Here is a 17,115-nt window from a genome sequence, read left to right as displayed (position 1 = left end):
ACTTATATTGACCATTTAAGATTTTGCTCACATCTATCTTGTAAATATGTTTTGCTATTTTATTAAAAAGGTTACAATTACAACAATAATTACAATTTCAGCAATATTTCTTTGTAAAAAAAAAAAAAAAGATTATAGGCCTACGTTTTATCATATGTATTCATTAGTTTGAATATAGCCAACATTGGAACATCTTAGTCTATGACTTTATTTTTGACAAAATAGTATTATATATATATATATATATATATGTGAGCAGAAAAGCTTATTTGATGTACCCAAATCTAGTCAACAAAATGTTGTCTTTCATACTTCGCCTGACTGTAACGTTGTTTTTATGAAATATTAGGGCATAGCCTATAAATGTTAATTTGCAGTTTAATACAAATACATTTTATTTCAACATATTTCAGTCGATTTTTACTCATCTCAGTAGGCTATAGCAAAGCAGTTTATTCTTTCACACACAGACGCGCGATTCATATTTAGGCTAAACAGTCTTTACAAATATGTACCCTTCATTCATCTCACAGAAACGCCATTCATATTTAGGCTAAACAGTCTTTACAAATATGTACCCTTCATTCATCTCACAGAAACGGGATTCATATTATAGAAACGCGATTCATCTTTTTGTTTACATAGGCCTAACGTTATTCCATAACGTTATTCCACATTAACACTTGAGAAAGGATAACTTAGCCTACCTCACTCCTCAGCGGGATCTGCTCCTCATATCAGCACGGAAACTTTTCTCCATAAGGTAGGTTATATTATGCCTCTTTGTTTATAGCTGATGTGGGGGCGTTTCACAGACTGAAATGGTTCTCAGAATTTGCGTTTGAATAGCACGCGCTCTCCGGGGAGTGGTCAAATTACTTTTGAATGGCTCGTAATGAGCTCGACTGGAGTCGCTCTCTTTTTATACAGATTACAGAAGCTGATAATATTTGTTTTTTATATACATTACTTCATTTAAAAGCTGCGATCTCAAGCTTTATGCCCGTGGGTCTGTTTGCCTGTTTGACTGAATTTTCGCGGAGTTATAGATCATTTTCGAACGCGTTTCAAATGGGAGTTTACTGACAGAGAGAAGGCAGAAATAGCATCATGTTAATTTTTCTTTATTTGTCAAAAAGCAAGACACTTTATTTTTATTGTGAGTATACAGAAAAAAAATAGAAACTGAACAGGATCGATTGATGTATTACACGAAAATGAAAGATCAAAATTAACAGAGCATTTTGTGTTTATTTTTCATTGCTAAAAAAAAAAACGAGCAAAACGCGCGGGCGCGTTTTTGGTCCCCAGAGGGTTAATATCATTAATTCATCTTTTTCATGAGGATACGTACTAAAAACCTTTAACCCTCTGGGGTCTGAGCTGTTTTCTGGGCCCTGGAGGTGTTCTGACATGCTCTGACATTTGTGCTTATTTCTACTTACGCAATTTTTAACGGTTAATCGGTTAACCATGGACACCCATGTGCTATAAAAATAAAGGTTGACTTGACTGGATCAGAGAAGGTTAGGAGGACTCATCAGTGGCATCTGGTCCCTGTAAAAAAAACAACAACAACAACAACTGTGAACCTGCTGAAATCAGGAGCAACTAGGGCTGCACAGTTTAGGGGGGAAATTATATTATAAAATTAAATTATTATAAAATGACAGTACTTAAGAATAAATATAATATAGTAATTAAAATAATAAAAAATAATTTACCTTTATTTTATAAGAAAAATACAGGCAGCCTATAACTATAAATAATTAGAAAGGAACACTTAAGAAACAACAAACAAAGACAAAGAACAAATGGTGACAGGGAAACTAAGCAGAATATGACCATGAAACTAAACAAGACAAGGTCGTGACAGGCATCTCCTTCACACTGAAACAGGTCTCCTTGTTGACGATTTCAAGATGGCGGCACGTTTGACGTACCTGAAGCAGCCGAGCTGCATCTACTGTACATATCTATGGTTGGCGACCCTAGCTGCGGTGAATGCACAGGTATGTGTGCAAGTGTAACCAGATGTATTTCATGAGAATAAGGATAAAAAACCTTTGTGGAAGTCTTTTTTTATTTTATTTTTATTTTATTTTTATGAACCATTCCTTCAAAAATAGGAAGTGTTACAACCCAAACCTGATGAACTTCAGATTTTAAATAAAGACACCAGAGGACTTCATTTCTTAGCAGACGAAGGAAACATCCAAAGTAAAAAAAAGCATCCAGGTAAGATTGAAATGTTGTTACAAAATGTGGACAGATTCAATATCATTTGAAGGAAAATTGTCTCAGGTTACATATATAACCTGGGTTGGTAATGACATTTCCATAGTGTCAACACCATGACAGCATCTAGTTCCCCTTTCAGGGAACCAAGTTACATGCGTAACCGGAAACGTTCCCTTTCGGAACTCAACGCTGTCATGGCATTGACACTATGGGAATGTCATTACCAACGCTGCCACACTGAGGAAGATTGTCTGCTCAACAAGGCTGTGTAATACTGGCACAGACAACTGTTGAATGCAGACATGACTTGGTAAACCCTGAAGGACCTGTGACCCTGGAGTTGAGCCCATGTCCAGACTGTAAATCCTGCGTAATGTGTGCGGAGAGGGCCAGCCGATTGCAGCACAAACCTTATGTCAGGGCCCACCCCTAGATAGAGCTATAGAAGATGCTACACTCCTTGTGGATTTCCAGAGGCAAAGCCATTACGAGAGCCTCATAGGACAGAGCGATGGCATCTATAATCCAATGGGAAAGACACTGCTTGGTGACTGTGTTACTAAAGCAGACCAGAAAACAAGACAGGAGTTGCTGCCGGTTGGAGCACTGGGCATGCAGAAAGGAGGTGTGTTTTGGAGGTGTGAATTGCTACAACAGAAACTGACCCTGCCACACACCTTGGTCGACAGCTTTCGCGACCAATAATAGAGAGCCTTCCACGCGCACCTACCATTCGGCATGCCCCAAACTTTCATTATGCTCATAACTCCAACCTGCAGATATCCACACTTGCAAAAAACTGTGCGAATGTACGCCACTGGCCCGACATAAATCCTAAGAGCCTGGAATGGTTATGGTAGATGCAGCCTCTCTATTGCTATGGCGATTCATGCGGCGAAGGGAAGTACGACCAGGTGGCTGGTTACAGGAGGTGTGCAAAATAGCTCTGATCATACCTGGGGTGAAGTCTACGGACAGGGCCTGCAGATCTTCTACTCTTTTGAGCAATGTCAGTGCAAATAGTAGAGCCACCTTAAAAGTGAGAAGCCTCTCTGAGGCTGACTCTAAGGGCTCAAATGGAGCCTCTAATAAAAAAACTAAATTTTCCAGGACCACAGAAAGATCCTACAAAGGAACTCTGCAATTTTAGGTCATACAATTTTCTTGTAGTGGGAGCTCTGGAAGTCAAAAGTGTCTCAAAATCCTCAGTTGAGAGATCAGAATCTATGAGCTGTTACCTTTCAGGGACAAGACCCAAAGTTTCCAAATCTTCAGCCAGAAAGTAAATTGCTGTCTGGAAGAGCAGTTTGGTTTCTGCCAAAAGCATGAACTGCTGTGCCTGCCTGAATAGGAGGTGCAAGCACAGCTCGCTCTGGCGATGGATGTAAGACACTCTATTGTAAGTTGCTTTGGATAAAAGCGTCTTTTAAATGTGTACATGCAAATAAAGTATTTTATATGATATAATTATACTGACCTGAAGGTTCAAAGTTTAATTCTGTATTTCCTATGACCATTTTCTTTGCCATGCCATGCGCTAGCTATGGCTTCAGTGCTTGCTTGACCCCATATTGCTGCTTGCATCTTTATTTTAAAATGGATTTCTTCAGGATTAACTTTTTCCCCACCATTGACGGAAATGTCCGGCATTTCGTGTTTTCGCTGTTTTACGGTAGGGGACACTATTACGCATCTTCTGAAAGAGTACCGAATCACCTGATCAAAACACAGGTGAAAAAGAAGCAGAAACATTCATTCATCAACATTAAATAGCACATTAATCAAACTGCCTAATGTTACTGAATGAAAAGTCGACCCAGGACAAGCTATAGGACTGTGCAAGCTTTGAGGGTGTTGACTCAATCTACTCTATCCATCTATGTTTTGATCATCGTTCTGAATTAGATCTAGATGTAGTCTTTGACAAAAACAGGATTTTTGTTCAGCTTTTTGCTCAAATTGTTTCTTTTTTTAACTTAAAAAGGAAATGCATAGAGATATAATAAAACCTTTTTGCTTTTTTAAAGCAGAGGTGTGCTCTTTATTTTGAAATTTTGCATGCTTGAGATATTCACACAACAAAATATTCTGCGGGTCATGAAAATTTTGTGAAAATTATCAAAAATGCTGGCAGTGGCTAGCAACTTTTTTTAAAATGCTGGCGGGTAAAGAGTTAAACAGTATTCATTACCATCAGATATAATTTTGTTAATATATGATAAATATTCTAAGTATAAATTATCCCTTTTATTTGTTATTTACTGCAGCCCTGGCATCACATCCCATTGAAGTGGCAGCTCTAGGAAGACCTCTGTTTCCTGGTATGCTGTATGACTGCCGCAAGGATACCTTCATTCCAGGTGCTTTACAAACGTAAAATGTATAAATAAATAAAAGTTTATTTTCCCCTCTTCATCAAATATTGCATCACTAATTACCAATCCTTGTTTAACAACACTATAAAACCTGCATGTTTCTTCAACAGTACATCACTTCCTTGTACATCTATCTATAAATTACAGTCACGTCTTTCTGTCTGTCTCTCAGTCAGTCTGTCTGTGCACAGCTGGCCACTCCCCCTCTCACACTGACACTGAGTGAGCACAGCTGGCCCCTCTCACACTGACACTGAGTGAGCACAGCTGGCCCCTCCCCCTCTCACACACACACTGAGTGAGCACAGCTGGCCACTCCCCCTCTCACACTGACACTGAGTGAGCACAGCTGGCCCCTCCCCCTCTCACACTGAGAGTGAGTGAGCACAGCTGGCCACTCCCCCTCTCACACGGTCACTGAGTGAGCACAGCTGGCCCCTCCCCCTCTCACACTGACACTGAGTGAGCACAGCTGGCCCCTCCCCCTCTCACACTGACACTGAGTGAGCACAGCTGGCCCCTCCCCCTCTCACACTGACTCTGAGTGAGCACAGCTGGCCCCTCCCCCTCTCACACACACACTGAGTGAGCACAGCTGGCCACTCCCCCTCTCACACACACACTGAGTGAGCACAGCTGGCCCCTCCCCCTCTCACACTGACACTGAGTGAGCACAGCTGGCCCCTCCCACTCTCACACTGACACTGAGTGAGCACAGCTGGCCACTCCCCCTCTCACACTGACACTGAGTGAGCACAGCTGGCCACTCCCCTTCTCACACACACAGAGTGAGCACAGCTGGCCCCTCCCCCTTTCACACTGACTCTGAGTGAGCACAGCTGGCCCCTCCCCCTCTCACACACACACTGAGTGAGCACAGCTGGCCCCTCCCCCTCTCACACTGACACTGAGTGAGCACAGCTGGCCACTCCCCCTCTCACACACACACTGAGTGAGCACAGCTGGCCCCTCCCCCTCTCACACACACACACACTGAGTGAGCACAGCTGGCCCCTCCCCCTCTCACACACACACTGAGTGAGCACAGCTGGCCACTCCCCCTCTCACACACACACTGAGTGAGCACAGCTGGCCCCTCCCCCTCTCACACACACAGAGTGAGCACAGCTGGCCCCTCCCCCTTTCACACTGACTCTGAGTGAGCACAGCTGGCCCCTCCCCCTCTCACACACACACTGAGTGAGCACAGCTGGCCCCTCCCCCTCTCACACACACACTGAGTGAGCACAGCTGGCCCCTCCCCCTCTCACACACACACTGAGTGAGCACAGCTGGCCCCTTCCCCTCTCACACACACACTGAGTGAGCACAGCTGGCCACTCCCCCTCTCACACACACACTGAGTGAGCACAGCTGGCCACTCCCCCTCTCACACACACAGAGTGAGCACAGCTGGCCCCTCCCCCTTTCACACTGACTCTGAGTGAGCACAGCTGGCCCCTCTCACACACACACTGAGTGAGCACAGCTGGCCCCTCTCACACACACACACTAAGTGAGCACAGCTGGCCACTCCCCCTCTCACACACACACTGAGTGAGCACAGCTGGCCCCTCCCCCTCTCACACTGACACTGAGTGAGCACAGCTGGCCACTCCCCCTCTCACACTGACACTGAGTGAGCACAGCTGGCCCCTCCCCCTCTCACACTGACACTGAGTGAGCACAGCTGGCCCCTCCCCCTCTCACACACACACTGAGTGAGCACAGCTGGCCACTCCCCCTCTCACACTGACACTGAGTGAGCACAGCTGGCCACTCCCCCTCTCACACACACAGAGTGAGCACAGCTGGCCCCTCCCCCTTTCACACTGACTCTGAGTGAGCACAGCTGGCCCCTCCCCCTCTCACACACACACTGAAGCCGTTTCTCAATATGCGTTCTTGTCTGTACTTGTGTTCTTGTGGACTTGTGAAACGTCATCAGTCGCTGCCCTAGTACTGTTCCAATTCAAAGTTCACATCTAGCCAAGTCCAGTTCGAATCCCCGGATGTGTTCTTGATCCGCCCCTTTTACCGAGGATGCATCAAGAGGTGACTTGTGCGGACTTGACAAGCCAGGTATCCCAGAATGCATCTCACACCACCAACCAGCAAGCGTCAATAGCAGAGGAGAAACCCCGTGTAATTTAAAAATACTGCTATAAATGTGTCACGAAATGTAGTTTTAAGAGTATTTCAGGCGAGAATGTAGTTGTTTAAAGCTCAAATCTTTGCTTTATTTATAAAGATAGCGCCTATTTGAAAATTGTATCTGACGTTTTCGGAGTTGTGAGAACCAGGAAATCGGACGCTTGGCGCTCGTACCCCGCCGAGAACAGCCTATCCTCGGCTTCTGCTGCTGACTTGCCGTTGGCTCGGATGTCTCTAGTCTTGTGGTATAACCTTTTACAGTCTATGGGTATAACAGATTACATATATACATATAACAGATAATAGATTTAAATCGTCTTGTGTATATCCAACAGGCGATTTATTTATTTTATTTGTCTCATTAATGTATTATTTGTTCCCTGGCAAAACGTTTTAGCTGAGGGCAAAGTGAAGTTTCATAGCTTTATTTAACGTTAGTCTACTCTATTTAACTATGTAGCCTAGAGAGCTGACTTATGTTTGACTGAATCGTTGGCTTTATTATTGTATAGCTTCTTATACCTTTTAGGCTACTTATACTTTTAGAATGGCTATTATTGATCATTAAAACTGACATTTAGCAAAAAAGGTTATGTCATTTTATTTAATGTATTTAAAACATAAAATATTTTATTATAATAGCCTACATGTTGCCTACATTCTCTTCACTGTATATACATATATGACACAACCCTGTCTCTTTTTGCTAAATGTTCGTTTTAATGATCAATATTATAATGTTTTTTATTCATCATATTTTTAAAATGAAAACAAAAAGTCAGGGTTTGTACTTTATATTTCGTGTTGTTGTAAATATGCAGTGAAGATAATCAATTGCGTTGCCTGAACCTCATTTGTGTGGCCATGTTAAAGATCTTTTTTTAAATGAAAATGAAAAGAGGCAAAGTGGTGGTTTATAACATATTTTGTTTTATTTGTAGCCTATAAAGAGATAACCGGAGTAGCCAGAGCAAGCTGAGTGACGCTATCAAGTACGCCGCTGTTCCATTTGCAGAATTATCGGAATCGCGTCCTCCCGTCCTCGGAAGTTCGTTCTCCTGAGTCGAACTTGTCAGTCCGAACTACCAAGGACTCAAGTCCGCACTTTGCGTACTTGGTATTGAGAAACGGCTTGAGTGAGCACAGCTGGCCCCTCCCCCTCTCACACACACACTGAGTGAGCACAGCTGGCCACTCCCCCTAATAATAATAATAATAATAATAATGCGTTTATTTTATATAGCGCCTTTCAGGAGCCTCAAGGTCGCTTTACAATAAAGTACAATATACATGACATAGAAACAAGACATGAAACTATACAAATAAACAGAGAAGGACAACATAATAGATAGTGGTACATAAACATAGATATCAGATCATAAAGTCAGGGGTCAGGAAAACAAGTAGCAAAAAGATATGTTTTAAGTTGTTTTTTGAAATCATGCAATGATGAAAGGTCGCGGATGTGTTGGGGGATAGAATTCCAGAGAGTTGGGGCAGCAACACAAAACGCCCTTCCACCAAAAGATGACAGTTTGTGTCTACGGATCGTCAACAGACCGGTATCGGAGGATCTAAGTGTGCGAACTGGGGAGTAGGTATGGATGAGATCAGAAATGTAGGAGGGTGCAAGTCCATGAAGTGCTTTGAATGTGATAAGGAGTATCTTGTATTGAATACGGAAGCGTACTGGTAGCCAATGAAGTCTGTGTAAAATCGGAGTAATGTGAGAAGATTTCTTTGTGTAAGTGAGGACCCTAGCTGCAGAGTTCTGAATATATTGGATCTTATTTATAGATGAATTGGGTAAGCCATAGAACAGAGAGTTGCAGTAATCTAGCCGTGAAGTGATGAAAGCGTGAACCAGAGTTTCAGTATCATTGATATTCAGAAATGGACGTAAGCGAGCAATATTGCGTAGGTGAAAGAAGGCAGATTTCGTGAGTGAGGAGATGTGTGGAAGGAAGGAAAGAGAGGAATCAAAGATTATACCAAGGTTTTTGACAGTGGTGGAAGGTTGAACAAAAACTCCAGCAATGTTAACATTGTCAACACAGAAACGGGATGTAATTTGAGGTGAACCAATAAAGTAGATCTGTTTTATCAGTGTTGAGTTTGAGAAAATTACTGGTCATCCAAGCATTTATATGATCAATACAAGCTGATATGGAATTTGAGGGGAAAGGAGCATTGCGTTGAGAATGGATGTATAGTTGAGTGTCTTCTGCGTAACAATGGAAGTTAAAGCCATGATGACGGATGATGTTACCTAGTGGGAGCATGTAGATGATGAAGAGAAGAGGCCCGAGAACAGAACCCTGGGGAACACCGTGCGGGACAGAGGCAGTAGTGGACTTAGCCTGGCGGATAGAGATGTAATGCTGGCGATCAGACAGGTAGGAGGTGAACCAGGATAGGGCAGTTCCAGAAATACCGAGAGCAGAGAGCCGTGAGATGAGAATACTGTGAGAGATTGTGTCGAATGCAGAGGAAATATCTAGAAGAATTAGAATACTGGTGGAGCCTGAGTCAGTGGCCATAAGGAGATCATTGACAACCCTAAGGAGTGCTGTCTCAGTGCTGTGGAGGGTGCGGAAACCGGATTGAAAACATTCATAGTGGTTGTTAGATGACAGATGTGTTTGAAGCTGAGCAGTGACCACTTTCTCAAGCAATTTCGAAAGAAATGGTACATTTGAGATTGGTCTGTAGCTGGCCATGTCAGAGGGGTCGAGGCCAGGTGTCTTAAGGACAGGAGTGACAGCAGCAGTTTTTAATTCAAGAGGAACAACACCAGTACTTAGAAGTTGGGAGAAGAGAAGTGAAATCGGCAGTGAAATAACAGGTGCACATTTTTTAAGTAAAGTAGTAGGAGCAGGATCAAGATGACAGGAAGATGCGTTTGCTTTGATGATTAGCTCAGAGATATAAGCAGGAGTTGGTGGGGCAAAATCAGTGAGAGCAGCAAAATCAGTGAGAGTACCAGATGTAAAAGCAGTGGGAAAGTCGTGTGGAGAGACAGGAGAGATCATGGATGTGAAATGATTATGAATGTTATCAATTTTATTATTGAAAAAATGCAGGAAAGACTCACAGAGGTCTGCTGAGTTACCTATGACAGGTGCTGGAGAGTTGGTGAGTTTATTGACTACAGAAAAAAGTGCTTTGGGTCGAGAAGATGCATTATTAATAATAGTAGAATGTGAGAGGGGGAGTGGCCAGCTGTGCTCACTCATTGTGTGTGTGAGAGGGGGAGTGGCCAGCTGTGCTCACCAGGGGCGGATCTAGAAAAATATTTATGGGGTGGCGAGAGGGGGGCAGGAATTTTTGAGGGATGGCAACATATGGCAGAAGTATACTGAATTTAAATCACAGTTAAATTGGCCATAACTTTTAATTCGTTGCTGCCAATAGGGATGGGTATCGTTAAGGTTTTAACGGTATTACTACTCTTACCAATACTCCTTATCGATCCGGTACTTTAACGGTATTCTTATCGGTTCTTTTTGTTAGGGGGGAAAAACTATTATGAACACATTTAATATTGCTTTATATTTTGAAATGTAAAATAAATATCTATAGCAAAAAAAGCAATGCTTTAACAAAACAAATAAAACATGCATGTTATGCAGAAGGGTGCAGGCTTTTGTGTTTTATATTCAGAAGACATAGGACACCAAAAACAAAGTACAAACACATGGTCAAACAAAAAAAGTATACAATTAAACAAATATACAAATTATATAGCCTACCTTTAATTTCAGTAATGTCGGCATTACTGTTCAGGAGTAATATTGGCTAAAAAGACATCTAATAAAGTCAGATTTAAAATAACACAGCATAGTTTATCATAGATTAAAGTTATAAAAGCTAAAATTATTCATTCAAGAGCTGCGACTGATTTTCTCTTTGCCTTTTGTTGTTTGATTCACATTAATGGAGCAATCGTCAGCAGGTTTATTAGACTGCTGCCCCTTTAAGACCAAATGCAGATCTAATCATTATTACGCATCATATTTTCTCCCAACTATTAACGCCTATTTAAGACATAAACTGTATTTAACCCTCTGAGGTCTGAGCTGTTTTCTGGGCCCTGGAGGTGTTCTGACATGCTCTGACATTTGTGCTTTTTTCAGTTATTTATAAACATGTTAATGACAAAGGTGTAAATTCACTCTATATAGCACAAACAGGGCTACCATAATATGCGACCAACATGAATGTATATGTTAGAATTTTTAAGAGAATAATGTTTATGCGTGGTTATTGAAAAAAATAAAAATGAAAGTTGCTGAAATGAGGCCATAAAACACATACTAAAAATGTGTAAACAAGACTTTTGACTAATGGATGATGTTGCATATTGTTTTTTCTTCAAAATTATGTGAAAATCATCCTGCCTAATCGTTCACAGAACACAATACATTGATTTAAACTTTGCAAGTCAGTTTTTTTGTCAGAAGAGGTTTATGCGTGGGAGTGGTAATGCCCTATCAATATTAATGAGATTCAGACCAGGGGTGTGACATAGACACCCCCCTATGGCTAATGGGCCATTCAAGTGAAGCAGCCTGAACAAAGAAGTAGAGGAGATTCAAAGGTTTTGTTTTTCAATCTGTTTTATTGTAATTCCTCTATGTGGAGGAACTAAATGTTCTAAATTTGCTCTAAGCAAATCAAATGTGAGCAAAATAAAAAAATAATCAGTCTGCTATAAACAAAGCAATGATAAACGATAAACAAAAGTAAAGGCAGGTATCTCACAGTAAATGCTCATGCCCCGTTGATGCGGGCTCTAAGCAAATCAAATGTGAGCAAAATAAAGAATCCTGAAAAAACTATCACAGGTTATAAAAAAAATATATTAAGCAGCACAACAGTTTCCAACATTGATTTAAAAAAATAGTCATCATATCAGAATGATTTCTGAAGGCTGGTGGTTAGTGGAAGTTGGTCAGCAGAGCACACACATCTGAACACAGTCACACATCTTTATGCCACTCCTGAAAACAGTTCCTGTTTAACTGAAGACATAAGTGAACATTGCATGCCTGGCATTTCCATGGTGTTAATTGTCTTTTACCACGCACTGCTTTGCAATGCACACAATTGCGGCGACCAACTGTGGCAGCATCCCTGTCATCTGATGCCAGCTCAGCTCCTGGAACCGGCACATGGTCACTATTGGTCCGTTTTAGTGCTGTTTTCTGTGACACACCACAGAGCTCTGTTATAAGCTGCTCCATAAACTCTTTATGGGACAAGTTACCATGTAGCTCTTTGTGCACAATGAAAGAGTTGGTGGAAGCAATGTCCAAGAAGTGTAGAAAGATCTTTCTGTACCACTTCATGGGTTTGTGTTGTGCAGTGTAGTACTGTATCAGCTGATCAGACAGGTCAACACCCCCCATGTGTTTGTTGTAGGCAGTCACAGGTGCAGGACATGGAAATGTCTTTGTCCTCCATGTATCTTGACTGATGCTGACATCTGTCCATTTATATTTGCAGCCCTTTGCCGTTGCTTTGGCAGCCTGAGCATTTGTGTTGTGGCACAGAGTTGACACAGCACTTTCTGAAAAAAATTGTTTGAATAGACTCATGGGCGAATGTGAGTCTACAGAACTCAGTTGCGGTCCAATTTCCCGTGCAGGACAGAATTGCACAGTCTGCAGTACCATGTCAACATCAGTCTCTGTTTTCCATGCCAGAGTGGACTGCCTGTTGCTTGCCTGCTGGTTAGATTTGGCTCTCTTCGGGACAGGTGCTTGGACATGTTCATTGTCACATCTGTAAAAAACAAAAAAAAAAACAAAAAAAAAAACACGTGAGCATGCTGATAACACAATAAAAGAACTTGTATTATCATTATTATTCACTAATGGCCATGGATAAAAAAAGACAACTATTTTTGTCATTTCACACAAGAATAGGTAGGCTACTTTTATATTATTATGATGTAAACACAATTAGGCTACATTTCATCTGTAAAATATTACGTATATGTACTTACTCAGTATGATTCTCGATCGCACTGAGAACTGAACGACACCTGCGTGCCCCTCTGCGAGATGCTGGAGAAGGAGAGCTTGAAGCAGACACATTCCTACAAAAAATTAAATTAAAATAAAACTGTTAGCATACATTATTCAAAGTAAACTGGTGAGCAATTGATGGTTATGGACCATTGATGGGCCATATAGACCGCACGCATTTAGTGAAGCACGCAATAAACGGATCGTTCGCGAACGACACATCACTAAAACATTTACACAGTCTGTATTCAAAAACATCTGCAGCATGATAAATACTGTCATAGGCCAACCAAAACCAGAACATTTATATAAAAATATAATGTATTTAGACAGTATCACATATTTTACCGGAGGCTGAAATAGTTGCACTAAACCACATATAACCTATAAGCAGATATTCGCAAACAATCTACATTATGCATAATGCAGTATTTTAGCATGAATCAGTGTCATAAGCTAATCAAAACTGAGTGAAATATATTTAATATACAAATATGTTTAAAGAGCAATATCACATTTAAAAAAAAAGTTTACACTTGAGCATATAAGTTCCACGGATGTTAGGGATATTGTAAGGCAATCGTTCCTGTAAGTTGTCAAAAGCAAGCCAAAACTAGGGAAAATATAGTCTAAAAATTCAGAAATTAAATATATATAAAGTTCTATATTATCAGAAAAGGAATTATATAACAGTAAACAACTTACTCTGAACTTGTATCCTCTGCGGGATCAATTCGCTCTTGAAAATGCTGCCGTTCTTCGTCTGAATTACAATCTTCCTCTGAGGAAAAGGTGAATTCTTCCTCGCTGTCCAGAATCATCTGAAGAGCGTCTTTGCCGGAGAAACGAGCCATCGATCCTCTCTAAACACGATGAATTATCAGTGAATCTGAGCTGATGAAACTTCGTGTTTTCAAGGCATTGATCGGGGGGCGTGTGCGAAGCAGAGATTACCTAAACTATTTACCATGTGAAAAGCGCCGGGGGCGGGGCGGCCTCAGCTTATTACAGATAATGAGGGAGAAGGAAAAAAACGGCACCTCTCCTTGCTTTCAAACGGATTACATGAGTTGAAAACATTTGTTTTTTATATTAATTACTTCACTTAAAAGAAGAGAATGTCACCTTCATAAAGACATAACTCACGTGTCTGTGTGAAAAGTATTCGCTGAGTTACAGATCATTTTCGGACGCGTTTCAGAATGACAGAGAGGAGGCAGAACTCGCATCATGTTTATTTTTCTTTATTTGGCGAAAAGCACAACACTTTGTTTTTATTGTGAGTATACACAAAAATAATACACACTTAACAGGATCGATTGATGTAAAACACTAGCATATAAAATAAAAATTAATATTTTTATTTTATTTTATTTTTTCACTGATAGTGAAAAAAACGAGCCTATCGCGCCGGCGCGATAGCCGACCTCAGGGGGTTAAGTGAATAAACTGTTTTGTGAATCTCCAAGACAGCCATTTTGACATATTTGATCGTTTAGATGTGCACACGAAGCCCAAAATATACGTTGCTTGTCTCGGTAGTTGAACTTTTCTATTGTAAAACAGTCAAATATATAAAAAAAATCTACTTACATTTTACCAGGCATTCGTTAACTTATTTAATCATTTTGACATTGATGAGCTAGACCACTGAACTTTTAGTCTTCCTAACAACAAGCGTTGCGTAATGTAGTGCATCAGAGCAGCATCAATAATAATATCAAGTGAATCTCTTATTTGCATCTTAAGTTTATTGCCAATAATAATGACAGTTTGCGAACGTGAACTCAGTGAGCTCGCGCAAAACACATCTTCAGCACAGCGACTCATTTAAACGCCTCTGATTGGCCGATGTGATCAACAGACATGTCTGTGATTGGCTACAATGCTCAACGCTGCAAAAGCACGTCAAAAGTACCTTCAATGCAAAGGGAAAAATATAAATAAAAATGTAATATGCACTGTTCATGATTAGGTAATCGCGGCCGCTGTAATCTTATTCACATTTGTTTTTCTGATTAATTGCTTTGCTCTGTGAGAAAGACAATTGAACAAAATATTCGGGGCTTTACTAAAAACATTCGGGGCTTAAGCCCCCTTAGCCCAGCCCTAGCGCTGCCCCTCAATATTTTATATTTTTTATTAAGCTGTTCTTGTCTTTACTAAAATCAGAATTAGGCTAATCAAAGGGAAGAGTGCTCTTACAAATCACGAGGGAGCGATTTGACCGCTGATTTTGGCTAACGTAATAGACTCGCTGTTTTTGCTGATGCTGAATCGTCTTTAGCATACAGTACATTCATTACAAATGTAACTTTAAGTTAAACGTGTGTTTAAACTACACCTGGGGAAACTCACTTCACCTTCAGAGGCTCTGTCAGGGGCAGCTCAGGATTTGCAGGACCACCGCACCGCAGCAGACTTGCTGTGTGTGTGAGCTAGACTGAGCGAACGCCGCTCTGAACGTTTGAATCAGGGACGTAACTATTTGAGGGGCAGGGGGGAGGGGCGAATAATACATTTAAAATTAAAAAATAAATTGTTCACTTTTGGTAAATGTATTGGACATGGTGGTAGGTTATTTTTGTAAGTACAGTTTTTGGATCATCAAAGTTAGGGGGGCAGCTGGGGGGGCAAGGCTCTTGAGTGGGGGGGCACCTGCCCCCCCTTGCCCCCCTGTAGATCCGCCCATGGTGCTCACTCAGTGTGTGTGTGAGAGGGGGAGGGGCCAGCTGTGCTCACTCAGAGTCAGTGTGAGAGGGGGAGGGGCCAGCTGTGCTCACTCAGTGTGTGTGTGAGAGGGGGAGTGGCCAGCTGTGCTCACTCAGTGTGTGTGTGAGAGGGGGAGGGGCCAGCTGTGCTCACTCAGAGTCAGTGTGAGAGGGGGAGGGGCCAGCTGTGCTCACTCAGTGTCAGTGTGAGAGGGGGAGTGGCCAGCTGTGCTCACTCAGTGTCACTCAGCAACATTAGCACATAATCAGTACACATCATGAACACACAAGACTTGCAACAGGGGAGGGGAGTGGGGGATGGAGGTAACCCAGCACAGGCAAGCAGCCATCCGGTCCTGCAGCCATTACGGCACTGGTCAGACCCGCCTGTCAGACTGGGGGTACAAAGCGTCAAAGGCGAGGGATGGGGGAGGGGGAGGGTGATTGCATATCTGTGTATATGTAAGAGTTTGTGTATGTGTAGGCCTGGAGAGTCGCTACGCCTGACATCCTAATCTAGGTGCCTCAGTCCGCAGGATGTCATAGCGATACACAGCAGTTGCCATGGAGTCAACCTTGATCAGGTCCCAGACAGAGTCAACAATCAGCAGGTGTCAGTGTGGAGTGGGGGAAGGAACACAAGAGCGTCTCACAGCAGTGCTTTTCTGGAGGAGTTGTTGTTCCAGCAGCAGCCTCGGCCAAGGCCAGTGCTGGTTGAGGGGGGCCGAAAGCAGATAAGATTGGGGTTGTTTGGTCTTGGGACGAGTAGCCGCATTCCAATTTACACAGCTCCTGGTCCATTTGGGTCTCCGAAAAGATCCATTTGGCTTTGTAAAGCTGTAAGCTTCTCCAAGATGTTATCAATATTTTGGTTCATAGTCACCAAAGTCACAGTCTGAGTGCTGACAGCTCTGCCCACTGCTTCAATCATGACGGGCAGCCTTGTAGGGTTTTGGACAGCTGTCACCGTCTTCTTAATTCCTCGATAAACCAGGGCAATGCCTAATCTAAACAGCAGAAAACCTGTTATCATGGTTCCGAATAGGTAGATATCTTCAATGTCCTCCACAGAGAGAGCCGCCAGACACACGACCCGCCACTTCTCCCACGCGTCCATCGTGTAGCCAGCTGCGAACGTTCCGGCAGGGCAGTCAGGTTCCCCCGAACCCAAGCTTCTCGTCGAGAAGATGGTGTCAATTGCGTTGAGAGACCAGTTGATCAAATCCATAATTTCTTAGTTTGGAGAGCAGTGCGGAGAGAGTCTCTCAAAGTACAAGACAGTAGACTAGACGAGACGAGAGGAGCAAACCAGGGGAGATAAGGGAGAGGAGGGTAAGAAAATGCGACCGCCTTCGTTGAGAGCCAAAGAGAAAAAGAGAAAATAAAATACACTTACTTCTGGAGGTCACTGGATCGCGAACAGTAGGCAATGATCCACACTTGAGGATTAACTTTAACCCTCGTTCACTAAACAGTCAGTCAGAAAATGATTTGCGCAAACATAGGCAAGGCAAGGCAAGGCAAGTTTATTTATATAGCACATTTCATACACAGTGGCAATTCAAAGTGCTTTACATAGAAGAAATTAAAATAATAAAAAGA

At 42.2% G+C, this 17,115-nt stretch overlaps 1 protein-coding gene across 2 annotated transcripts in view; it reads left to right on the top strand.

Annotated features, from left to right (window-relative positions):
• The window catches only part of LOC311287181 (neoverrucotoxin subunit beta-like), a 70,509-nt gene that overhangs the window by 934 nt on the left and 52,460 nt on the right, over positions 1–17,115 (top strand). The window contains exons 2-5 of one of the 2 annotated variants that reach the window (XM_084403851.1): positions 646–763; positions 1,900–2,012; positions 2,130–2,238; positions 4,509–4,601. In XM_084403851.1, the coding sequence (XP_084259977.1) occupies positions 1,923–2,012; positions 2,130–2,238; positions 4,509–4,601 (292 nt within the window). In that variant the 5' untranslated portion in view covers positions 646–763; positions 1,900–1,922. The remainder of the gene's footprint in view (positions 1–645; positions 764–1,899; positions 2,013–2,129; positions 2,239–4,508; positions 4,602–17,115) is intronic. The other variant, XM_084403850.1, reaches the window with a different exon arrangement.

Source organism: Rutilus rutilus, assembly GCF_951802725.1.
Source record: "Rutilus rutilus genome assembly, chromosome: 3".
NCBI lineage: Eukaryota > Metazoa > Chordata > Actinopteri > Cypriniformes > Leuciscidae > Rutilus > Rutilus rutilus.
This window is presented reverse-complemented; position numbering and strand designations above follow the sequence as displayed.